Source organism: Dromaius novaehollandiae, chromosome 10, assembly GCF_036370855.1.
Source record: "Dromaius novaehollandiae isolate bDroNov1 chromosome 10, bDroNov1.hap1, whole genome shotgun sequence".
NCBI classification, from domain to species: domain Eukaryota; kingdom Metazoa; phylum Chordata; class Aves; order Casuariiformes; family Dromaiidae; genus Dromaius; species Dromaius novaehollandiae.
Genome location: NC_088107.1, coordinates 4,853,613 through 4,879,453, shown reverse-complemented (window position 1 = coordinate 4,879,453; position 25,841 = coordinate 4,853,613). Strand labels below are relative to the sequence as shown.

Sequence of the window (25,841 nt, the reverse complement as noted above, 5' to 3'; positions counted from 1 at the left end):
GTGTAGAAAGCAAGCGGAGAATTAGTCACTATTTCGTATGGGATAAGAGGTATTAAAGCAGCAAGTTTAAACAAGGGAGGCATCTCCACACAAGGCAAAATTAACCTGTGTAACTCACTGCAACAGGCATTAGGAGAGGCCAGAAGACTAGACAGGTTCAGAACGGCTTACACAGGTGAAGAGGGAGCAGGTCCACCAGCAACTCTGACACACTAAGGTATACATACACCTCATCTGATGGCCAGAAGCTGGGACCAGACAGTGAAGGACAGGCTCGCTTGCCCTTTTCATAAACATTTACTCTTTCCATAAGCGTTTTTTCATACCCTTTTCATAAGCATTTGTCATGCTCTTTACATAAGCTTTTATTCCTGGCCAAACTCAAGAAACACGAATCCAGGCTAGCCTGGCCTTTGGCTATAGTAGTTCCTTAAAGGTTTTATATCATATTGCCTCATACTAACGTCAAAATTAAACACTTCATTAATGGACAAGACAAGCCCTCCGATCACTCCTCCTGGTAAGTGTCTTCCTTGATTCAAGGTCACCTTTATCTCTCAGTTTGTTCCACCACCTTCTTTTGCATTTCATTATTACTCACTCTACATTACTGCTTTGGAGGGGAAAAATGCAAAAGGAAGAACAAACTCGACTCCAAAGGCAAAGGCTCTTGATGACTATTTAGTACTTTAAAAAATAACTGAGCCCACTTTCTTCTGAGGCTTAATTAAACTAGTAAAAGTGCTGCACTGTAACATGCCACAAACCACTAAAAGCTGCAGACACGCAAGAGGCACTCGAGGAAACGCACGGAGTGCTGGAAATGCCTCCCGCTTGCAACCATTAGTTACCACCACCTCTGGGGAGCAAAATATTCACCGGCCTCGAGTGACAGCTCCTGCCAGTCTCTGCAGCCAAGCGTGGCACGGAGGTAAGGTGAGATGGCCAGGGAGGTCAGCGCGAGCGTTTCAAGTGGCCAGTACTGGCAGCTCAGGTGGATGGAGAGAAACGTTTCTCAGGTGAGTAGTGGGTTCAAGCAAAGGCAGCGTTAGGTTGCTTACGTGCAAATGCAAAGCACAGATTGTCTTAGTATTTGAATTAATAACACGTGCGCACTCAAACAGCTGGTGCAGGTGCCCACACTCCTCAACCACCTGCCCAAATATAGAGAACATCTCAGCATAGCCTATGAAGACTTTTTTCTTTTTTTTAGTGTAGTTGAAGCCCTAAGAATTTTAGCATGCTGATGGTCCCATGCTCATCAAGGTCTAGGATTTCCAAGGGTCACTGGATAAGCAACTGAGGCTGTTTGCTTAACCACTGGCAAAATAAGAAAATCACTAAAAATACACCTCTCTCCAAGTGTGAGAATAAAATAAGAGCAGGTGAGTGACATTCCTGCAAAAAATTATTCCAAATAATATTATCAGCAGCTGCATTATTTTTGTAACCATCTTCATGGTTGCTCCCTTCTAAAATACCAGTATTATCTTCTGGAAACAATGAAAACAGAAAAGAGAGAGAAAGGGAATAAAATTAAATACACAAAGGAACACACGCCATCTAAAACGCAAAATGCAAGTATGCATAAAGCAGTTAATACGTGAATCAAGACGATCCCTACGGTTTGCTCTGTATGTGACTGATGCCAGAGCAAAATCTCCTTTCTGCAACTGGCTGACGTCTGTCAACCTCCAACCTCACCTTCGTTGACTTTCACTTCCATTTCACTAGTGTCTACTTACAGACCTGGTTCTCGGTTACACTAACCTTTCTCAACTCCTGCTGAAAAATCAGTGGGAACTGGCGATGTGCAGCACCACACAGGATCAGCCCCTTAAAAAAGCTTTACCGGGAAGCCATATAATTCCCAAACGTATATGTTCTCACTCCTTCCTAGCGTAATTTGCATCACGAGTTTGCCACAGAATTGGGGGGAAAATAAATAAACAAACAAATCATAAACCCGACGGACTTCCAAGAGGGTGAGTTACCTCTGGCTGCCGTTGCGGATGAAGCCGGAGGGGCACTCGGCCATGCACTCGTCGTTGTGAATCACGAAGCGCTCGTACTCGCTGATCTCGGTGGCGGGGACTTTGGAGCAGAACTCTTTCGTCACGCAGCGCCAGCCCTCGAACTTGTAGGTGTTGGGGGGGCAGGTGGGCAGGCAGACGCCCTCGTAGTAGTAGTTGCGGCAGGCCACGCAGGCGGTGTTGTTGTCGGGCGCCGTGCAGCTCCCCAGGCACTCGGGGTGGCAGCACTCGCTGTGGTCGGTGCAGGCGCGCTTGCCGCAGGAGCTGGGGCACACTGCAACACAGAGCACGGCAGGGCGTTAAAGGGAGCGCGCCGCCTCGAACGGAGAAACCTGACCTCTGCGCTTCGACCCTTCTACTTCCTGGGCTCCGACTCTCTCTGCAAAACAACCGGCTCCCCTAAAACGCACAAATTTCATTGCTTTTTTGAGTTTCGGTTGCCTGAAAATACCGTTTTCTCAGATGATATTTAAAGCATGAGCTGATGAAATAGCAAGGAGGACTGCTGAAGGCAAGACCGACGTAAGGATGATGGAAACAACCCAGTCCTGGAAGTATGAGCCCTCCTATTCCGTACTTTTTTTTTTCCTGAGTGCTGACTTACTCTCTTTTTAAGCATTTCTCGTCTTTCCCATTTGTATTTCAAATCAGCCTTCCCCTGGCAAGGAAACAAGCTCCCTTTCAACAGCTTAAGTACGCCGGTGCAATAAAGCAGCACTATGCTATAGGGTGCGTGGGGAGGCCGACCCCAGCGCTGCCGACGGGTGCAGAAAGCACCCGAATCGAGCACAGACGGTACTCGCCTCATCCCGGGCTCCCGCCGAGGCGCGCAACGGCATCCTGCCTTGTCCCCAGAGCCCAGGGTCAAGGGAAAAACGCGTTAGAGGAGGGGAGAAAGGGGGAGATTTCTTTAGATGTTCATTTTGTGCGAGAGCAGTTCAGCTGGGACGAGACGGACCCAAAGCAGATCCCTCACCAGATGGTTTTACTACCGATGCTTCAAAAGCAGCGGCCGTGCTGTATTTACGTAACAGCACCGTTTTCGTTGCGCCGCGCCACGGCCTTCTGGCCGCGCCAGGGCTCTGCAGACACACGCAGATAGGAAACCTGGCTCGCATTAAGTAGCTGTTTTGCGCTTTCTAAGGTAGCTCGAAACCAGCACCAACAATAACAGCGTAAACGGGGATTTCGGTAGGACGACTGCCCTAAGATCCCAGCAAAGCCCCACCAGGCACTTTAACGGCCCCGCCAGAGCAGAAAGCAGGCAGCGGTTAGCCCCAGCGACAGCGAGCGCAGCAGAGTCCGGCCTGCGCTGAGCCACCGCGCTGAGCAGCCGCCCCGTGCGCAGGGCTGCGGCACGACGTCTCCCCCCTCCCCTCGCCAAGCCGCTGCTCTGCAGGGGGTTCACCCAACTAGTGAAAAATTCCGATTATTCTGTAGGTCCTTCGTGTATAGCACAAGCTGCAACCAACACTGCAAAACTGCAGTGGTGTTTTAACGCGGGACGAAGCATCTGAAGATCTTGGCCTCCTCCTCTTCCTCCCCCCATGACGAAGGCCCAGGCCGTCCGGGGTGTTTTTACAACGCGATTGACAACAGCACCACAGTCACGACGGAGGACCACAAGCACGACACTGACTTCACATAACAGTTTGGGGGGAGATCAGGATTGAGACATGCTATGACAAGTCTCGGTTGTAAGAAGCCGTTTTCTGCCAGCTTTATAGCACTGTCCAAGCCAAAAAGGACTTGTGAACCTGACAGAGGGTTTTGCTTTCGTCATCGCTGTGGTTCTGTGCTGATCTTAGCTTCCTTTGCTTTTGTTTTGTGTTTTAACCCAACTGCCAACCTTGCAAGTTCAAGCAGGGACCTGGGCACCACGCTGGGTTCTCCTTATAAGAGAAAGGAGGATTTTGTGGAAGAAATGCAACCTGTAGGTGTTGCCGCAAGTAGCCTCACAGCCTTTGCGTCATCTCCCCTATTTTAGCAAGTATCTGCTAAGTATCAGCAGCAGCTACAGTATCTGACAGTGCTCTCACGTGCATATAGGTGGCCAGGGACAACCAAGGCAACACGCTCATATTAAAGATAACCTGGGTGTGCAGAACTGCATGCAGACAGACACCCTTGCACGAGAAGGTACTAAAAAAAAGAAAAAAAAAAGAAAAAAAAGAAAGAAAAGCTCCTCTGTCTTTTCCACGCAGCTCTTCCCTCGCACGTGTCCTTGTCACACAACGCTACAGCGTGACTTGCACCAGCGCAATAGGAGCAACGTGTGCCCAGGTGCCGCTCACCGAGGCGTCAAGCTGCCTCTCACCTTACGGTATGTAAATAGTAGTCACTTTTGGAACTATTAAGGGATTAAAAAGAAAAGAAAAAAAAACAATCAGCGTGCTAGCAGATGGACTGCTGCTCTGAATGCACACCTTACCTGCTTTTTCATGCCAGTTCCCTCAGCCATCCCCCGTTAGAAAGTTTTACTAGATATCATTGGCTTGTTTTACAGTACAGTTCCTTCTACATCCCTCTACCCCCCAAAATTGTGCTATTTGGTCTACTAGTTCTGTAGCAAAACGTTTAAAATGCATGTTTGACTTTTACCAAATAAACCGAAGTACGCTTGCATTCTTGCTACCGTTAGTCTGCAAGAACATCAGAGACGCAAAACACAAGCAAACGGGGGGCTGACGTTTGGGGACAAAAATCAGACCGTACGATGCTGCCTGGATCATGGAGGCTGCTGACTGCGTGCACAAAAGCAAGCCACCCCCGATGATGACCATCAGGGTGAGAAACGCTTAACCGTCACCACGCAGTGCTGCCGAGATAACGGAGAATTTGGGAGACCTCGGCCCGCAGCCACGGAGCGAGGACGCCGGCCGCGAGGCCTGGAGAGGGGCAGAGACCTGAACAGCTCGGTGGTTTTGTTAGAAAGGTGGTGGGGGCTCGACTAGACCAGAGGATCTCTTTTTTTTTTTTTTTTTATGTTTAAGGAATGAAAGTACTGAACAATCCTTAGACCTTAAAAAAAAAAAAAAAAAAAAAGACACAACAAGAATACCAGTAGCCACAATGCAAATTCAAGGGAATAAAAACAACAGCAGCAGCTTTTCACCTCCCATCGCCCGCCTTCCTCCCATCTCTTCAAACAACAAAATTGCAAGCAGCAGGCAAAGCTGGGAAATCTTCAAGCACAATCCTCCAAAAAACCCCCCCCAAAAAGCAGCAACTCTCTCTACGCCGAGGCGGCGGCAGCAAGGCCCGCCAGCACGCAGCATCCCGCGTGCAGCCCGCGCGGACCAGGCGTTATCGGCATCTCCGAGCCGCCGCGGCTCCGGCCACGCTGCAACAGCAGAAATCAGGTGAATAAACAGCCCGGCACCGGGAGCGCAAGCGCGGCCAGAAGAGGAAGGCTGCTGGCAAGCCGAGGCGCTGGCCGCTGCCAAGGGTGGCACCGCGCCAGGCACATGCGGGCCAGCAACAGGGTGCCAAGTGGGGGAGAAATACATATATATAATTTTTTTTTTTTTTTAAGATTCTTTCTCTCCTTGTAAAACGATATTCAATCCTTCCCTTCTTTTTCTGTTTTTTTCCTTCTTTTTTTAGAGCATCCTTCACATAAAACACCGTTCCAGAAAGCACAAGGGAAAAAAAGCCTAGTTTTGAGTGGAAACCAGGGGAGGAAGGGAGCATTTCATCCCAGCCAACTACTGAAAAAATTATCTGTCTACATTTATCCACTAAGACAGAAAAAACGGTCATTTTTGGAATGTTAATTCCTCTACATGACAGATTTTTTAAAATATTGCATTTTAATGGTCTACGCTTTGGTACAGTCTTTTAAACAGCTGACTTCAAACGCTCCGGCAGCTCATACAAGACCTGATTTCTTTTGCCCAATATAGCGGTAAGAGCGGGGAGACATTACTCAGAAAATCTACTCCCAGGGACCCACGGCCAGGGCTGGTGTTAAGTAACTACAGATTCGAAGTTGCAAATTGGGAAGCGCACGTACAAAATGCATGCAGCAACGCGTCCCCATCACAGCAGCGCTGCTGCAGCCGTCTCCACAGAACCGAAGATGCCACTGATTCAGAACAGTTATATAAAATCATTATATTGCTATAGAAACATGTATTAGTAACAGATTAGCTTTTTTTTTTTTTTTTTGTATTTTCTTTTTTCCTCCTGCACAGCAAAACTGCTGTTTCATCTTCACTGAAATTCCTGGAAGGGGGAAAAAAAACTGCGAGAGTACCAAGCAGCTTCCTTCCTTTCTAGTGGTTAAGGCATAAAATTTGGCAGATTTTGCAATCAACTGCCAAACCTCATTTAAAGGTTCAGCTCAGCACTGATGCTACAAATTGAGAGTGATTTTCTCTTTCCTCTTTAAAGCTCCGCTATGTATACAACCACGTCCACTTGCAAAATATTTGGACCGGTCCATATAAACTTAGACCAAGAGGCAAGACCAGGGCACCAAGTCTACAGCCTGCAAGCAGTGCCCCGTATTTACAGCCTAGTCACTACCAACCCGTTTTTATCCGGCAGACCTTTCCAAGGATTGTGAGAGTATTCTGAAGTTGTTCTGCGAATTATTTTCTTCCCGCTAAGCAAATCCATCCGAAGTTTAACGGCCTCCGGTCGCCCTCCACGCAAAGCGTCCTGGTCTCTCCTGCCTCTGGGCATTCTGGTCCGTGGCAGCTGCTGGACGCCAGGTCCCTAAGCGGAGGCGCAGCCACCCCGAAGCATCCCGAGCCCCCGACGGCAGCGGCGCCAGGTATTTGCTCAAGCTGAAGGAAGCCCGCTGCCTTCTGCTGCTCGCTGCTCATCTTTGACCATGTTGAAGCTCTGTAAAGGAAGCTACTTTCACACCCCCTTCCTCAGAATTTTATGGTCAAAAATTGCATACTAAATTCCATACTAGGAGTGCATATAGCCAGCTGTATATCCGTGGATCTGGGATGTCCTAGACAGAAGGAAGCAGGAGAAAGGACTGCAGACAGGTTAGAAGAAGGAAGGCCAGCAGCACTCTGCACCTGGAGAACCTCCGAGGCCACCAGACGTGGTAAGGTCTATGAAACAGAGAGGAAACGTTCATCACTCAACAAAACGAACATATTGGTGTGGTGATGTACCCAAAGCATGGCCATTTTACAGTTTCTTCCCCCCTCAACATTAGTATTTTCCCTTCCCCCTTCTTCTCCCTGGCACTGCCCTAGTCGATGGAGCGTTGCAGACTTGCACGGTCACCAGACCAGCCCTCGAGGAAGCACAGGCCCACGGCACGGCTTTGCACCCCTCAAGCACGCACAGGCCTCGGGAAAACACACCGCTAGTCCCCTCGCCCTGCTGCGAGCTTGGTGACTCGACGCCACAAAACCTGTTCCCGCTTCAGGTTTGCTGCAAGCGAAGCAACCGAAGGGGCAGCAGAGCCCCGGCAGCGTCCCAGCCGCTCGCGGCGTGCAGCGGCTAGAGCACATGGAAACCCGGGGGAAGAAAACAACTGCCCTACACCCCCGTCAACGGGGAGCGATACGCAGCGCAGCTACTCCGTCTGCTCCAAAACGCGCAACGCTAATGGCCAGAGAGGCGCAAATAAACACGACTTATTGACAAGGCCGGGCAGCCAGGAGCTGCATTCTCCTCCGAGCCAGCTTACGCTGCCCAGCACGACACGGCTGGCACCCGCGCAGCTGGCACCCGCCAGCAAGAGGAAAAAAACAAGTCCATTTTGTCCTTTCCACGCCAGCGTGAATTCAGTACATAAACAAACACAACCGAGGCACATACGCAAGCATCCCTCCGGGGCTCAAGCCAGTTTTACCATCTTGGACACGAGGTAAACAGCCCGGCTGGGAACGCGCGATGCTCAGCGCCGCGCTGGGAACGTCTGCCCCAGCGGGGCAGAGCCGCCCGCCGAGAGAGGCAGCGCGGGGCAGCAGTATATTGCGCTTTTTTTTGTTTACAGTAAGATTTAATCTGTCTTCGAGAAGCTGCAAATTTAAGGCAAATAAGGTTTACGTGATTTAATGAGTACACAGCAAGCAAGGACTGTCGGTCAGTCGTCCCCTGGCACAATTCCAGCTGGAGGAAGCCTCCTGCTCATGTTCCAGACCTGTCCTGAAGGAGGAAGACAGTCTGATAACATTATCGTGCCGGCCTTAATTATGTACTTCTCTTAATGGTGAAGGATAACGGCAGTTTAATCTCGTGCAAGAAAGGTCACCAGTCGTGAAGTACTCGACTCCCACCTTTGCATTTGGAAAGTTTTGCTTTCTCCAACTAGAATACAGCTGCAAAGGACAGGAGCGCTCACAACCGCTCGGGCCCTGCCAGAAAGCAAATGCTTCAAGCCATCAACCTGCTAGCGAGACAGCTCGGGAAGAACGGGATTAAGATCTAGATATTTAGGAAGTGAGAAAAGAGAAGGATTGCAATGGAAATGTAAAGCAAGGTGCAGGAGTCCTGGTGGTGCAGAAAGCTGTCAGAGAGCTCTGGGTGCATCCTTCCTCCTTTCTCTTTAATTATGAGCTACGAGCCTGGGAGCACCTCATCACCCAGCTATGTCTGTGCTGCAAGTCGAGTCACCCTACGCGGACTGAGATCACACAGCTCCAAACAACACCGAAGGCAATTATGTTGAGAACGATAGACCAAATACGTTCCTCCCGACTTCAAGAAACACAGGCGAGCATAAGCAAATCCGGCAGCAAGCGCACGCTCGGGCACTCCTGCCGCGTCCTCGAGACCCGCGGCAAACAGAAGGTGACACTTCCCACCGCCGAATGCGGCCGCGACTCCGGGAGAGCCCCGAGCGCACTGCTGCAGCTCGGCAGGTCCCACCTCCCCGACTCTCTCGAGCCAAGTGAAGGATTAAAACCCCCCAAATTAGAAGAGACTCCAGAAAGTGACTTCAGTGAGCAAGTGGCACCGATGAGAGCAACATATGGGTTTGCTCAGTGTTTTCTTCTAACCTAAGAGAAAGATAACATGACCTCATCCAGGCCACTCTTAGACCACTATCTTTAAAAATACCCATGGTTATCAGACAGAACTATTTCAGTTCTTGCAACGGGCTGATAAAATAATTGCATGAGGAAAACCATGCTTTACTATACCATCACGCAGAAACGGCAAACACACGATACGCCCGTGGGACAAGCGATACACACGCTACTGCTGTCCCTGTATATAAGCACACAGCTTCTGCGCGGGTCGTGACACATCTGTGCGTACTTACACACACATGCTTTTGAGGAATCCCTCACAGTACGACTTAAAAAGAAAGAAAAAAAAAGTGACATTGCTTCTGACTTTGCAAATCCTTCCCAGTAGCACAGATTTGTGATCAGATTAGGGAGCGCCAGACAGCTTTATTTATTTATTTATACGAAGGACAGCCAAGGTGAACCGTATCACTGTGTCCGACGGGATTCAGCTCCGCAGCAAAGCTATCTTGGTGATGCTGCCCAGGCTGCTGTGGAGCCCGAGACGGCATCGGGTGGCATTTCAGGTGAAAGGGGGACTCCTGGTTTTGATATCTGCACTTTAAATGCGTGCTTCATGCTATGTTTCAGCTGGAGCTTGGCATGTCTGAGCTACACATCTCCCCTCTGGTACCTTCTCCGCGATCTCAAGTCACATCCACAGGAACACATAAATACACAGGTCCTTACGCGCTGCGCGGCAGATACTTACATGGATGGTCTCAAAAAAGAATATTCTTTTCACACACGCTAAAAAAATTATACCGAGTTATTTTAAATTCAGAACTGTTTGTATATTCCTTATAAGTTTATAAAACTCTCACTGTCCTCCCATGACTAACGAAGCTGGAATTGAGAGAGGATTCGATATTTATAGCCCGTCTGGTTGCTCATGCCTATGGCCCTATTTCCACTCGCCGTTACTGTACACAGAGCTATGTGAGGTATTGTGGGTTCCCAAACTTCACCGATTTCCTAACAAGGCCGGCCTGTGTCCCGGAGGAACAAGCTGGGGGCTGTTTCGCTCCACTCGAGGCTGAGCTCAGAGGGAGAGGCCTCGAGCCCTGTGGTTTTGGCAGCTCCTCTTCAAACGGGTACTAGAGGCCATTTCTGGGCAGTTGCATGCCTAACCGGCACCGGCCCGCGGATCACCGTCACCGACGCGTCGCCGGCGGCACGGCCCCGCGCACGGCCCGAGGCGCCCGGCCGCGCTCCCCCGGTGAGCTGCGCCGTGCCACGGCGGCGGGAGCAACCCGAGTGACTGAAACGGCGTCCAGCAGATTCACTGGCCTCTCCAAACAGAAAGGGAAGAGAAAACCCAAATGGTGTCCAAGGGCAGGAAAACACGGAAAAAGACTGATTTCACAGGTACAAGAGCTGGGCGACGCTTGTAACCCAGGTGAACGCTCAGCTTAGTAAGTCTCCGTAAGGAACGAGGGTGAGATGACCCCCCTTAAATGAGTCACAGTCATCTGAAATTAGTATTGAAAGCCCGTGCTTGGCTCCTAATTAAGCATCAAACACTGCAATAAAATCCCAGCTCTCTCCCAGATCACCAGGGCTGCGAGACCTCCGCGCCTCTCAACCACCAGCCATTTGTGAGGACTCCGTCCACGGACCTGAGCCTACAAAAGCCAAAAGATGCTCAACACACTTCAGCTTAGTATTATTGCCTACCACTGCATCCGCTGTTTCACCAGGTGAAACAGAGCAGTGAGAATTTCTCATTTTACACTGAAATAGCAGTGGCCATACTCAAAGACGGAGCAGCAAAGAAGCTCCTTCCATCTGTCTTCGCTCACCCACCCTTCCCAGCCCTGCCCCGATTTCAGGCCAGCTCCAGGCAGGAGGAACCTCCCGGGCCTTTGTGGCAGGAGACGGGGAGGATGCAAAGGGGGATTGCTCCCGACGCACTCATCTGCCCAAAACACAAGGGCTGCCTTGCTTTGCACAGCCCCTCGCAGCCAAGAAACCCTTCGCAGCTAGCAAACCGCCTACGCTAAGCTCTGCCCAGCAATCACGCAACCATGTATCGTCTTCCAGCCAAGACAACTTCAAGCATACAGACCCTAGAGAGAGGCATGAGCCTTCACCATGATATAAGTGCCTCATAGGCGATGGATTTCTAACATGTGCCGGACACCTGCGGGACACAGAAACTGTTTCCAATTTACAGCTTTTCTGCATGTTTTACGTAAATAAATACGTTTCATGTACAAAAGCGGAGGGAGGACAAGACGCAGAACAGATTTTTCAAACTCAAAATAGGTTCTGGTGGCGGAGCTGGGCACACGGCTCCCACGGCGTGGTCTTCATTACGCTGCTTTGCACTGCGAGAAACCACAACATCGGGAAACCCAGAGCTCTGCCCACGAGGCTTCGCAGAGGCCGGACGCAGCAAGAGCAACCGGCAGACGGTGCCGGCGCGGGGCAGCGAGGAGCCGCCCCTGCCCAGCCCCGCGCGGGAGGGGAGCACGGAAGACGCTTGCCGTTTCCAAAGCCGTTGCCCTCTCCGTGAGGACGGAGCTGGCTTCCACCAAAGCCTCACGGTGCTGCGGAGTCCAACCACATTCACCTTCCGGAGGATTTATTGAGAAACCTACACGTTTTTACACACCAAAATGTGGTAAGATCTTTAAAAATGATTACGTGTCCTTACCTACTAACAAGAAACCAGAGCAGGAGAGCAGCATCGAAGGGAGCAACCATGCCCATCTGGCCCGGGAGAGACTCCCTTCTGCACAGCACAGACTGCCCTCAGACCAGTTGCCCCCAGACAGAGATCACCTACTGGTCTTTTACAGCATTTTACAGATTTCAAGAAGGAAAAAAAAGACATAGCCAAAACGTATCTCTGCTGACCTAGGTCAAAGCCACCGCTGTCTTAATAGCTGAGCAGAGCAGCCTAAACCACCACCCTTAAGGACAGGCAGCTCTAAGTCAGATTTTCAAAGGGGGAAAAAAAAAACCCATTCTTCTCACCATCTACACAGCAACGCTACTGATTTGTGTTTTACACCGCTTTGCATACCCATAACACAAGACAAACTTTCAAAAAAGCTATTAAAAACTCCTGCTACTTAGCAAGAAGAAAAATGATCTAAATTTAGCCCAAGAAGCTAAAGTTCTCTTCACTTCGAGGGAACTATTTAAATACAGAATATTTTTTCTTCTTTCAAAACCAGGGAGGAAGATTATAAAAAGGTCTTTGAAGAACTAAATACAGCAAAGTGCAGCATTATCTTTTGAAATCACAAAACAACAAGTTCCATACACTTACACTACCAAAAAAAAAAAGTCGGAGTTGCAGTAATCACAGCTCAAAGATTGTTCTGCAGAAAAGCTGTCTAATTTTACTGACCCATTGCCAGAGGTTTTAAAAGTCTTTTTTTAAGGTTAAAGTAAAGGTTAAGGTAAAATTCCAGTAAATGTTTCACTTCTTTTGCACAGGGCTAGTGTCAAGCACAGGAGAAGCAGCAGCATTTATCTTTCACATGACAAACACACACAAACGACTCAACTGAGCAACAAGTGATCGTAATTTCACGCAGACCCTGAAGACTCCATGCAACTCTATCTGCCCTAGAAATTATTAGGTTTATAGGACACCCACAAAGCAACGGAGAATACCATGAATTATAAGTTTTATTTCTCAGTAATAGTGCGGTAAACAAGAGTGCAGCTACACTCGCTGCCAGCCCAGGAGCTCGCGGAGCCAGCGAGCTCAGCTCTCTCCGGTTACAGAGGTCGCGTTGCTGGAGGCACCGTCATTCTTCTCATTCTTCGGCTTCTCATCCTGCGCACGCGTTTTCCTATCCGAACAAGCATCCTTCTTCTACGGCTATTTGCTCAACATACCAAGCATGCAGCTGAGTAAGTGCTTTAGTTGTGTATTTACAATATACAAAGAGACCAAGAAGAAAATACTCCCGGCTACCCTAGGGTTATTGATGCTGCACGGTCCGTAGCGACAGTCACTGCTGATGCTGAGAAGTGCCGGGGCAGCGTTATCCACCACCTCTCTCGCAGATCCTCGTGACTATAAAAGGAGCTCGGTGACGGGTTTTGGCCAGATGTACTGGGACAGCATAATATTGCCATCACAACACACTCAATTTGAAAAATGCTTTCTATTTCCATCATTAGAAATGCCATTTCTCTTGCAGTGTTTGCGACGGGGAACACCACTATCGGAGCCGTCTCCGTCGCAGCCCGGGAAGGCCTTGCCTTTCACACAGTTAAATGAACCTAAGCCTGAACGTGCCTTGGAAAAGCTGAGAGGTTTCCATAACTTTGCAAACACCAGCCTGAACAAATGGCTCGAAAAATCAAACTGATGAGAAACCAGGCAGATCCAAATCTGCAGACAGCAGCTCTGAGCCTTCAAAGGACAGCGAAAAGGAACAACCAAAGCTTTGCAGATCCTGCTTGATGTCTAACAAACAAGAAACAGGAAGGGGGGAAAAAATAATCAGTATTCCAGGATGTCCCTCCCCGCCCCAAACCAAAAGCACTAAATTGGATGGGAACGGAATAGCTGGTTTTGCCTGCAGTCAAACACAGAGAAGCAGCATTTAAATTGCAAATTACAGAGCAACAGATTTTTGCACAAAGTTCAAGGGTTTTTTATAGTTTGTTTTTATAAATTAGAAATGACATGGGGAGAGAGTAAGGGGTTGGGTTAGCTACTACCATTAATGCATATTTCAGCTTAAATATTTCTCAGATCCCTTTGATGCACTTGATCTCCACACCACGGCTTGCTAAAGGGATGCCGGAAAGGAAAGCAGCTTCTCTGAGCTCATGCCCACGGATGCAGCATCCGCTGGCGGCCGCGTCGGCGCGGGAGGATTAACTGCTCCAGCAGGATCGCGCAACTGGCTAATTACTGCCTCCTCCCCACGCTGTGTCCTTCTCCATGAGGGAAACTTTTAATCCGTTCAGAGCTCTTCTGCGAAGTCCTTTGCAAAACCTTTCTGATCGATGCCTCGTTCGACAAACCTCCTGCTTCCCTTTCCCGGTTTTTAAGGCTTTTGCTCCTAGCAGCAGCTTCTTGGCCTTAGTTCCTACACACTGAACTTCATGAAGGCTTAGGAACAGGAAAAAAATATACTCTGTATTTATACACAGTGCCTTTTAATCAGCAGTTCTCAAAATGCTTTACAAAGCACAAAATCAGAACGAATGATCGTTTTTATGCCCATTTTAAAGTTGGGGGGGGGGGGGGATGGATGCGGGAAAGCTGCAGAGCTACTCAAGGCTAGAGCAGAGCAGCAAGCGATGCGGGAACGACCGCGACCGACCATCTTCGCCTGCCAGGAACCACAACAAAACACGTATTTCCACTCTAACAACGGACCAAAGCCTCATCTAAAATGTAAAATCACCTTTGAAGAATCAGACCTGGGTCCTTCACACATAAAATACAAACAAATACAGCAAAGAGCGCCTGGCGAGGGCTGTACAAACGCTGAAGGATGACGACAGAGGTCACCCGCCGCAGCGGGGAGGACAGCGCGGCACGTCCGACCACGCAGCGCGGCAGCAGCCGCTCCACCGCGACGCACGGCACGGGCAAGTCGCCGCTGCTCACTTCACTTCAGGATCGAGTCTGGAAGGATCATTATGAAATGCATCAGTGAAAAGGATAAGAAAAGGAATCTGGGGGCTGTTTCTGGAGCCATGCACAGGGCGCCGTTTGGGAAGGTTTTAATCTTTGATGTTTTGACTTAAAGGGTTTTTTACCTTTGTTTCTTGGGTTTTTCTCTCTTTTTTTTTTTTTTTTTAAGTGGTAAACCAAAGAGCTTTACAAATGGATTTCACTTTTCTAAAGTGCATCGTTTCCTTTATTTTGTCCTCCTTTTATCATCACAGGTCCAGACCAGGTCACCCAGGCAAGTTTCAACACTTACACCCTTGACTGTCTCGATCATGTGCCAATAACTGTTCTCAAGGCAAAAGATGTCACTGCTAAATTCTGCACTTGAGAAAAGAAAGGCTAAGGTAATCCACTTTCTCCATATGCGGTGGAGGGAGAGTCCCCTGCCCCGGGCCTTGGCTCGGGGGTGACGCGACACGATCTCCCTCGGGGCTCCGGCACGACCTGCCCACAGCGGCACAGCTTGGGACAGGATCCGACCATCCGGATCCCGACGGAGGGAGATTGCGCCAAACCATCCTCTTTTTCTTTTTCTTTTTTTTTTTGATTAACAAACATATCTGGCTTCGAAATTATCACTTAGAGAACAACATTACCAGGTCAACGTGTTCTTAAGTACCTCTGAGAAAAGAGGATTTTAAAAGCTTTTTGTGGTTCTTGGTGCAGCGGGTAACAAAAAAGGAAAAGGCTCAGCACAAATAATGCAGGGGCAATGTCTCTGGAAACCAGAATCGCTAAATGTAGCTAAGAATCCACCAATCTAAACTTGCAGAAACCCTGCAATTCCCCAAGCCCCTTGGTGGCTCCTCCGTACCTCAAATGTCACCTCCCTTGCGCAGCAGCACGTAGCTTTGCTCACATCTACGTCCGAGCTCTGGACAGACGAGGCCGATGCCCGGCTCGCTCTCCCACCCTCGCCGGCACACCACCTTTCTGCCCCGCTCACTTGTGGGTCTCAGTTATCCTTCTGGAGCCTGGACAGCCTGCAGGCAGCTCCTCTAGCTCCTAAATCACTTCCCAAATCTCCTCCCCTACCCGCAGGCTCCTAGAAATGCCATCAATTACGCCCCCCGAGCCACTAAGAAACTATTAGCACAAATTTGGTTCTTCCCAAACATAAATTCAGTCTGCTAGTGATCCTATCAATAACCAGCAAGCTACAAAGTTCAAGCAAGAGCTCATCTAGTCCCTGCTGGTTTAGATCAAGGTTAGCTTGATAAATCAGCAACAGTGACAGGTATCCAGCAGACTCCAGGACTGCCGAGGTCTAACACCCAAAGACGAAGGCTACAACTGAAACGTATTCAGCTGGAAGCCTGACCTCACCATCTAAGCTATGTCCTCACCGAAGTACTGCAGCATGTATGGTTTTATGGGCAGTATCTTACTTCTTCAGAACACGCACACTGTAAACCAAAAGGCTCTTTTGGACGATAATCATGTTATAGTCGCTGTTCTGGCAGCATCACTACGCTCCCGCTCGTGGCGGTACCTGCCAGCGTACAGGTAGCATACCTGCGTCAGGAATGCAAATTCAGACGTATCACAAGCACCTGCGTTTAGACCAACTTCTGCATCTGTTCAGAGTCTCCTTGTTTAGGATAAACAGGTAGCTGAGCAGCAGTCTAGAAGGGCTTAAAAAGAAAAGGGGAAAAAAAAGCCCTGCGTTGTTTCCTTCAGCACTCACTCCAAAACACTCAAAGCGGCACCAGCTTGGAGGGAAATCCCATAAGGATCAGGCTCCAGCCATCCATGCTCCACGGGACGGTTTGCTCGCAAGCCTGGAGCGCCGTGGAGCGAGGGGCATCCCACCGCCTGCCCCAAGGCACCTTTCCCCGAAAAGGGCTTCCCAAGCCCCCACACCTGCCCTCGAGTATATCAAACACACACAACAATGGACTCTTTTATGCTGCTAACGTTTGGGATCTCGGCATGCATTTCTCAGCTTCGGACTTCTATAAAGTTAAAGGAAGGGTGCTGTGCTCGTCTCGGCACAACCACCCATGGAGGTGCAGCAGGGACGTGCTTTGAAAGGCACACGTGCACAAAACAAAGCAAAATCCGCAGGCAGCTCCTGCCATAACCTCCGTCTGAGTCCACGGATATAGATTTCTCTCCATAAAAATCAATAAAAGATTATTTTAAGCCATTTGATTTCATTACTCCGTATCAAATCAACCTTCTGAATGGAGCATCTGAATCAATCTGTGCAGCTCCTGCAGGCGAGCCACACCGTCACCGGCTGTTAGGCGTTCAAGTGCCTTTTCCCTACCTCTCTCACCACAGTGACAGCAAGATAAAAATCCCACACTGAAGGTTATTTGAGATTTATAAACAAGCACCAGTGGATTTTTTTTCTTTAGCCCTTTTCCACACTGACACTTCAGGAAGAAAGGAAAAAACAAGCAAGCCAGAACTGCCCAGAGCACGGGCTGCAAGCAAGAGGCAGCGGGGCAGCACAAAGCTGTGGGGACTGGCCTCCTTGGGTATGGTTTCTCTAAGATGCACCTAGCTGCAAGAAGCGCTCGGGAGAAGCAAACCTGCTTCATGAGTCCAGAAGATCCAAAGCGCGTCCTTGTAAGAGACACCCAGGAGGCCACCACGGCCATCTCTCACGCCCTACGAGCCCTCAGAAACGTGTGCCCGTTGGTGGCGGCGGCAATGGAAACGTCCTGTTGCTAGAACTGAAAGACGAAAACAGGCTGAATTGAGCAGAGACAGACGTACCTGGGCACTCTGCAAATTGAGGCAATGGGTTTCACCACAAAAGAAGTGCATTTTAGATCATTTAAGCACATTAAGAAAATGGTATAGTGGATTTCTACTCAGTGTTCTGACTCGCTACGAAAAGCTTACTGAAAGCTCATTGGACACACAAAATCAAATGTCAAAGCAACACTATTGGTTTTGATATCCATTTCAGTCAATATACTATGACATAAAAACCTGAAGTTTCAAACGCAGGGGTTCTGCCGAGTCAGGAAGGCCATTCCGTACATCACATGCTTCCATCGTTGCCTCCAAAATCCAGGCAACCCGCTCCAAGCTGGGCATGCAGGAAGGTTACGATCCCTCTTGTTGGATGTTCACACGATCCTCAGCGACGAGGAAGAGCAACAGAGCACCATGTGCACCCCTCGGCTCCCTCGAAGCGACACGGGAGCCGGCCACAACACAGAAATTCAATATCCTGCACCTTAAAGGCTGTAGCGGTAGCAACTTAATGCAATATTTTAATTCCTCTGACTTCCTTGCGCTGCTGTCAAAATTATCTGAAGAATGAAAAATGCCATTAGCTTGCCTCCTTTGCACCGAGGCTGCTTGTGATGTGACTGGTGTGAACAAAAGAGGAGTAATAATGAAAGCTACGCACCAGATTTACAGCCAGTTCAATAACTGCTATGTAACCTACTTGTCTGTAGTTATTTTTTTTTTTTTAATACAGCTATTTTGGATGCCCGTAAGAATGCTTTTTCTCTAATACGGACACATCTATTACACCACCAGTAAGTACTTCTAAGCCATCTACCAGCGCCTGCGTTTACATCTCAGGGGAGGTAGGGCTCCGCGGGACCAGAGAGGGGTTGTTTGGTTTTTGTGCTCAGAATAAGAAAGTGAAAACGAATTCAAATACCTCCTTCCTTGGCAGCAGGCCGTGCATTGTTCGCATCTCAGCCCGCGAGTCTGAGCGCTGCAGCTGCTGAGGGGGAGAAATAAAGAAAGAGCCCGACCCAGCCCCAAGAGCAAGGCATTTCCAGGCACAAAGGGGTGCAAAAAGAAGAGCTGCAATGGAGATGTTAGTACAGCCACAAACGAGAAACCTTGAATTCACGCAAGCTACAGCCACTCTCCGATTAGTGCTTTTCTTCAGTCCTGCTAGTCAGTGCTGGTCGCCGGCCACGGGCTCCCCAGCCCTCCTTTCCCAACCTCTTCTTGTTTGCTGCCGAAGTCTATCAGCCACCAGCCAGGTCTCAGCCGCTACCTCTGTTTCAGTGGAAAGGCATCCAACAAATTTGGGCATCCAGGTTGCAAATCCAGTGGGCCTTAGCCACGCTCTTATTTTAAATATGCTCATTAACAACCTGCACCAATGCTTTCAAAGCTGACATTGTAATTAATGGAGTTTTGTTTTTTGTTTTTTTTTTTAATCATACGAGCAGAGTGCTGGACAAGCGAGGTTTCTGCGCAAGCCAGGCAAGCGACGCAGGAGCGTTGGGCACCAAGTCCTCTGGCTTTGGACTAGAAAACCAGAGGGGACCGAGATGGAAGACGCTCGCTCCAGCGCTTTCAAAGTCTGCATTTGCTTTATTTGGGTTGTCCCATCAACTCGAAATTTAAACAACTGGCAGAGGGATACGACTTCATCCCTTTCTGACTCCAGCGGGACAGTAGCAGCCTTGAAGAGACAGGTCACATTTTGGACCATTTTCCAAGTGAAAGCTTAATTCCTGCTCACAAAATCTAAATCTGCTGAACTCTGAAAATAAACTGGAAGCCCATCAGCCAACGCTGCCCAAAGACAGCCTGAAGTGCCACCAGAAGGGGGAAAGCCGTGTTGAGCGCAGTCCCACGGCGGGGAGGAGGAATCGGCCCGGAGACCTGCCAGGCACCGCGTGGGACCGCGTGGCACAGACCACCCACGGCAAGGAGCCGGCCACACAGCCCTTATCTCTATTTTACCTCGGGTAACCTTGAGTTGTACAGCTTGAGGGGAAAACTGTTGCAAAAAGGATACCAGTTAGTAGCACATACTTTTATTTAAAAGCTTTTTAAGACCTTCCTGTATTTTCAGAATGCCAAGAGAACCGTTCCAGCACCCAAGCTCAGGAGAGGGAAGCATTTCACCTGTGCAGATTACATGAAATTCAGGTAAGCCCAAATGAAAAGCAAATACCTTATTAAACTGGTAGTTTAGTAAACTATGCAGAAAACTTTTTTTTTTTTTTTGGAAAGTACTGAACTCATTTCTTTCCAAAAGCAAAAGAACAGCTTATTTTTGAAAACATGACGATTAGGATGATCACTCGGGATAGACATGCTTTGTCCGTCCTTGCAAAGCTTAGGGGAATGAGAAGAGCGTAGAAATGGGTTTTTTTTTTTTAAAGAACATGTACTAGTTATTTTGAAAGCCAGAACTACGCTCATTTCCTCAACGCTCTCTGTATCCAGCCACAATCAGTGCAGAGCCCTGGCACTTCACCCTGCCCACGCGGGCACCACACTGTACAGCAGCACCGCTCTTTTTTCCTCTTTAAAGAGGAAATGACATACATGAAAATTTTCTTCAGAATAGCTTTGGAAACAGATAAAGTCACTAGAAGATCAACCTCAGAGATTTACCACCGCTAGCAAAATTCACCAGGTAGAAATGTTAATTGCTACCGTAGCCACACAGATCGTAACGTCCTAGAAATTTATCTTAATTCCTGCCAAGTGATTTTCTCAGTATAAAATGCACAATATCCCCCACATTTAAAGAGGATGGCTGCGAAGCATAATAGACCACAGGTCGAAGGGATAAATCCCAGCACAATTCTGCAGCTTCTAAACACTCATCGGCTTTGCTCATCGATCAACACGCGAAGCTGTAACTCGCCCCGTTCTGACCGGGGCTCAGCGCAGCACGTCTCATTTCTCACGGAAAGCCACATTTCAAAGGCACTATCCATGGGTACCAATCTGCATTTAATTCAAAAAACTAGTACATCTGTCCTAGAAATCAGTGCTATCATAACAACGCAAGATTTCTCCATGCATTTATTCCAGCCAAAACGCCGCTCTTCCCCAGCAGCACATGCATCATTTGCACAATGCAGCAAATTCAAGCAGGACATGGAATTCCAGAAGAAAGCGCACAGAAGTTGCCCAAAAGGCAGACAGCTTTCTGAAAAGCTAATGCTGGTTTTGAAGTTATTCTTCTTCACTACAGCATACAACTAGAAGTGTACGGGGGAACAGGAGAGAAAAAACCAACATATTTCAACTACCCTGTTTCAGCGCGGAGAGGCAGAGAGGTAGCCAGCACTAGTGCTTTGTAACCTGAATGGTCTAAGGATATAAGCAAAGGATTTTCTGGTACAAACATTTTATCAGATCAACAGATGCTGTTCGGGAAGGAAAAAATAAGTAAACTTGGGGACCTCCTGCAAGCCTCTTCTCAGGTCAGACTGGTCCCTCTAAGGGACTTGACTAGTGCTGGTTTTCATCATAGTTTTTCCTTAGCCAGAAGACAAAGCTTAACCCGTTTGACTATGGAGTGGACAGTAAAATACCTGGAAAGAGCTGACAAAAGTGGTAACAGGGAGAATGTGTTCAAAGTGAGCGTGTGGAATTAAAACACTGGTAAAGTAGGTCAAGTTACTGGAGAGGCAAGTACCCTGAAATACCCTGAAAAGTAACTATTCCAATTATAATTTCCATCTCAGATAATATAGGTGATTAACAGCAAGAGCGAGCAAAATGAATTAATTCCCGCAACTAATTCAATTTTGCTTTATTTCCTAGGGGTGTCTGGATTTTTAAGCTTAGCATTTGAAGTCCTTTATGCTTTTACTGCAACACCCCGATGAACTTGTAGCTTTGTTTTTTAAATTCTTTTGGCCTGAAGATGCCCATCTTCACGGATGCCCATGGTTATCAGGGGCCTTCTCTGAAACATCATCTACGTCCATCTTCCCTCTCCTCCAGGCCTCCAAAAGAGGTCTCGGCCTTGAATAAAAGGCAGGAGAAGAGGAGATTAAAAAAAAAAACACCCTAAAGCAGCCCTATGCTTTTTCCCCTATGGGACAATTAAAACGGCTCCTGTACTAATGAGGAGAAGCCAAATTTAGAAGAGGCGCAGCGTCCAAACACCGGCTTCAAAACGCCCTGCTCCCGAGCAGGGCCTCGCTGCCACCTCCCTCTGCGAGGTGCCCCATGGCCAGGCCCAGCCCCGGGCACGCCAGGGAAGCCGCGGTGGCGATGGCCCGGCCCGGCGGCTCGCCATCCACCTCCACCTCGCGCTTCGGGGGCCTATTTTTGGGAAGCACAGTCATGTGCGCTGGTGCTGCGGCGAGCGAGCTCGGAAAGCATGCGGAGTATTCGAGACACGGCGGCCCCCCGGATCACGTCTGAAAAGCGATTTGCATCGTAGAAAGGAAACGTTTGGGGAAAAAAAAAGAAAAGAAAGAAAAAGGGTAAAAAGCCCACCAGCAGCTGCCAGTAGGACTTCAGAAAAATGCTAAAAATCCTAAAAATCCTATTGCCAGGAAAAGGGCAACAGGCCCCTGCGACATCCTCCTTCCGAGCACTGGGTAACTACACAAAGGGAAAAAACCCATAGCTGCTCTGAAGGCAACAGCAACAAACATGGATTATAACGGAGCACAAATTCGGCCGTGATTTATCCCTCGAGTGCCTTAAAAGAGCACAGCTTTTCCTAATTTTTACACAGCTGTATATAAGAGACAGCGACCACCGCTGCCAACACGTCACATGCATCAAGAGACACCAAATTAAACTAAGAATACGCATCTAAATGAAACACCGTTGGCATTTTGTTTCCATCCTCTTAAAACAGAGCAACCAGGCTGAACCGCTTCCTAAAGCTGAAGATCTACATATGGAGGAAAAAAAAAAAAAAAAAAAAAAAGGAGGAAGGCAATTTCGGATGTCTGCCCAGCTCCTCACCACCAGTTATTTTGTTGAAATACAGAGGAGCAGAGCTGCAGACAGCAGCAGAGGCTGACAGGCAGCTGAGAGCCAAAGCAGTAGGACTTGGGGGGGGGGGGGGGGGGTGAAAGCCAAAGCTAGTGCAACCATTGTCCAGACAGGTTCCTCCTCTCCTTAAAAAGGGGTGGAAATAAAGGATGATAAGTCTCCCTCCCCAAGAGAGAAACATTTTTGGACGTTAAGAGATTAGACCTTCATATAGGCAAGAGGATATGCTGAATCTATGTATATAAGGCTTAAATTTGGAAGCCTGCAGGCAAATCAGAAGCAGGACATCTCTGATGCTTCCTGTGTTTCTCAGGAGCACCTCCACCAAGCATATGGATCAGCAACATGCCTCCTGGAAGGAACAAGACAGATTAGGTACCACCAGTTATACAAGCTGCACTTCACAAATCCAGTGTCAATTAAAAGGTACTTTATATTCTGAAACTCCCACATTGCTCAAGCCTACACATCTTCTGTAGGCTCTGCTGGCAGCAAAAGTAGCTGCATTTGGCCCAATAACTGAAGGGATGCGAAAGCTTAATTGAATCCTCTTCCCTGCGCTTTGAGTTGCAAACAAAAGTAACAAACAGAACAAGTCAAAACTGGCCAAGAAGCTGTCCCAGCAATACCGGAGCAGTCACCACAACAAACGGTCCAGCAGTTGCAGCATCTAACCCACAGCGGCGGTGCCCAAGCCCACCAGCCCACCTGTCCTCTCCTCTGCACAGCAACAGCCCTCGCACGGACCGGAGCGGCCGACCCGCGCAACTCCGCACCACGGGGCGCGTGGCACTGAACACACTGCACACTACTAACCAACCCTAAGGAGGTGAAACATCTCTGCTGAAATGATGAGGAAAGAAAACAAGCTCCCTGGGACCTCCGTGTAAACCGGCGAGCTGCTGGCGTCCTGAACACCGCGTGCCGTTCGGGTGCCGCCGGCTCAGAAAGGCTGCAGTGAAACCAGAACAGGAGCAGAGAGCACGACGAGGGCAGAGATCCCCAACTACTCACTCACGAGCGAAGCCAAAACATGGGACCTTTTCTCAGGACCTCAGCCTGAAGAAAAAGCTGGAGGAGTTAAAAATCACCATTCCTGTCAGACTAGCACAAGTAAAAAGCTTAAAACTAGATTTAATTCTTATAAAGTGTCTGGAGTTAAGCTGCACATTCCTTCTACCACACAAAAAATGCTGTTAAAAAAAAGTACAGATATTTATTTTGTTTTTTAAAATCCTTTCCAAAATGTATCGTCTTCTAGACCGGGAGAGCAGGGATACACGACTCCAGCCCAGTGCTCTTTTCCACGCCACCTGCGAGTAAAACTAAGCCTATCATCCCAGCAGCACCGCTGCCCGCGGGCCGCATCCTCAGGCCACGCACGCCGTATCGTATCGCCGCCCCGGCACCCATGCCAGCTCCCAGCAACGCTGCATGGCAACCTTCACCGTGTGCAAGGCCCTAAAACCGCTGCATGGCTCGTTTCAATTAAAAATAATAGATCTATATCAATATACTTGTAAACCAGCAGTCTTTCTCACTGCTAAAACACAAACACGGCTTGATTAATTCAGGGAGCAGCATTTAATTTCAGCATTACCACAAAACCAACAGGTAGGCTCAAACGGGGAAGCTCCCCACTCTCCACAGCAGCTTGTTTTTAACTATACACTGAACCAAAGGCCCTTTAGCTTTCCTACTGCAAAATTATAATGGACACAAGCCAGCTAGTTTTATTACAAAGTAGGCAAGCTAGATGGATTTTGGTCTTATCTAGTTATCCTTTGAGAAGAATGACACTAAGTCTCTCTTATCTACGGTGCAACAAATAGCATATTCTTTGTTTTTACTTTGTAAAGTCTACTTTTTCGGCATTGGGGAAAAAAAGCACAGACTTTAAAAACAAGAAACTCTAACCATATTCCTGAAGTCTCCCTGGCACGGTTACTTGCCGGGCTGTACGCTTTCAGCAAAATTAAAATTGCCTCTATAGCCACATTTCATTAACCTGCACGGCAAGCTCCAGCTCAGCGTTCCTGAAATACAGAGACATCATTTATCAACATCACCCTTAGAGTTTAGGGGACATCTAGGTCCAAATTATTAAAAAAGTTGTCCATTGTTATTAAATGAAGTGTAAATAGATGAACAGTGGTCCATAAAAGCAGAAGCTTATGGTCTGACCAGCTTTTGGCTAGCGAGGGAAGATGACCGCCTGTCGCGTTGAAGAGCGCTGTTGTCTTATGTAGTGTATTTAGGGAAAGGCACAGGAATAGAAAAAATACAGGACAAAATTATTCTCTTAAATTAACTTAAATAGAAAATGCTTTGTTGACGTAGAGCAGGCTCAGCAATATCTGAATTTCTAAAGAGGCAAAGTTAAGTTTTCTTGACAATGCTCCCATTTATAATCAATATAAGCTGTTAAAGACACAAGCATAAAAAAAAACAACCAAAATAGCAACTTAGATATTTCATTGCCTTTCCTTTACAAAAATAGACTAAAATATGAAAAGAGAATCCAAGTCAGGAGGAACTTCTGGCAAGTGCGTCATTACACTGACCAGCTTTTAATAATCCTGTAAAATATTCAGCAGCAGCAGTAACACCACTTTGCCCCACGTCTCCCGATAACGGCTGGAGCAGGGCTCTAAGTAACAGGGAGGGGAAAAAGAGGCAAGCAGATGCACTTACTGTCTTTCTGCAATGCTTTGTACTCCAACAAAACATGGTGACATTCATGTTATTGTATCAACAGCAGCATCATGTCCCCTCCGCTTCCTTTTTCATTTTCTTTTTGCTTGCGCTACAATCCTTCCCACAATTCTTCGTGAGTTAAATATTACACTTAGAAATAAGAAGCTGCGTATGACCACAGTGGTCAAGCTGAACTTGTTTCAGCTCTGACTTTTTCCGAATATCGAGTCAGATAAATAGATGTGTAATCCTGACTTCAGGGACCAAAGAAACGGAAGTCCCAGGCGCACAAGGCTGGCACGTAAGCACGTTGGAGAACTCTGTCTCGGCCCACCACCCTCCTCTCAGTACTCAGAGGACCTTAACGAAACTCGACTTGCTCCTCTTGCTGCCTAAGCTCACCGTAAGCATCCCAAATTGGCTCTTCTTCCGAGCTTACGGTTTTATATCTTACTGCTCAAGCAGTGAGAGATTCTGTTTGCTGCTGCAGTAAAATCAGCATCCATCGGCTAACTGGCTGGGCAAGTCAGCCTAAAAGGGGAAAATTTCAGCATGAAAATCATGACGGGAACTCCTCAGCCATCTCCAAACCAGCATCCGTACTGGAAATGAATTTGTTTGTTTGTTAGAGCTGTCAGGATGGATATTCAGTCCATCCCTGAACTGAATCAGAGTATTCAGATCCCCAAATGCTGTGGGCTGTCCAAATTTTCCATCATCTTCAAAGTTGCACATTATCTATTCAGGATTCCCCTCCCTACTCAT

At 48.2% G+C, this 25,841-nt stretch overlaps 1 protein-coding gene across 3 annotated transcripts in view; it reads right to left on the bottom strand.

The window, feature by feature from the left end:
* The window catches only part of IGF1R (insulin like growth factor 1 receptor), a 181,934-nt gene that overhangs the window by 50,662 nt on the left and 105,431 nt on the right, over window positions 1-25,841 (bottom strand). For all 3 annotated transcript variants that reach the window (XM_064517916.1, XM_064517915.1, XM_064517917.1), the window contains one exon: window positions 1,995-2,307. In XM_064517916.1, coding sequence (XP_064373986.1) covers window positions 1,995-2,307 — 313 coding nt within the window. The remainder of the gene's footprint in view (window positions 1-1,994; window positions 2,308-25,841) is intronic.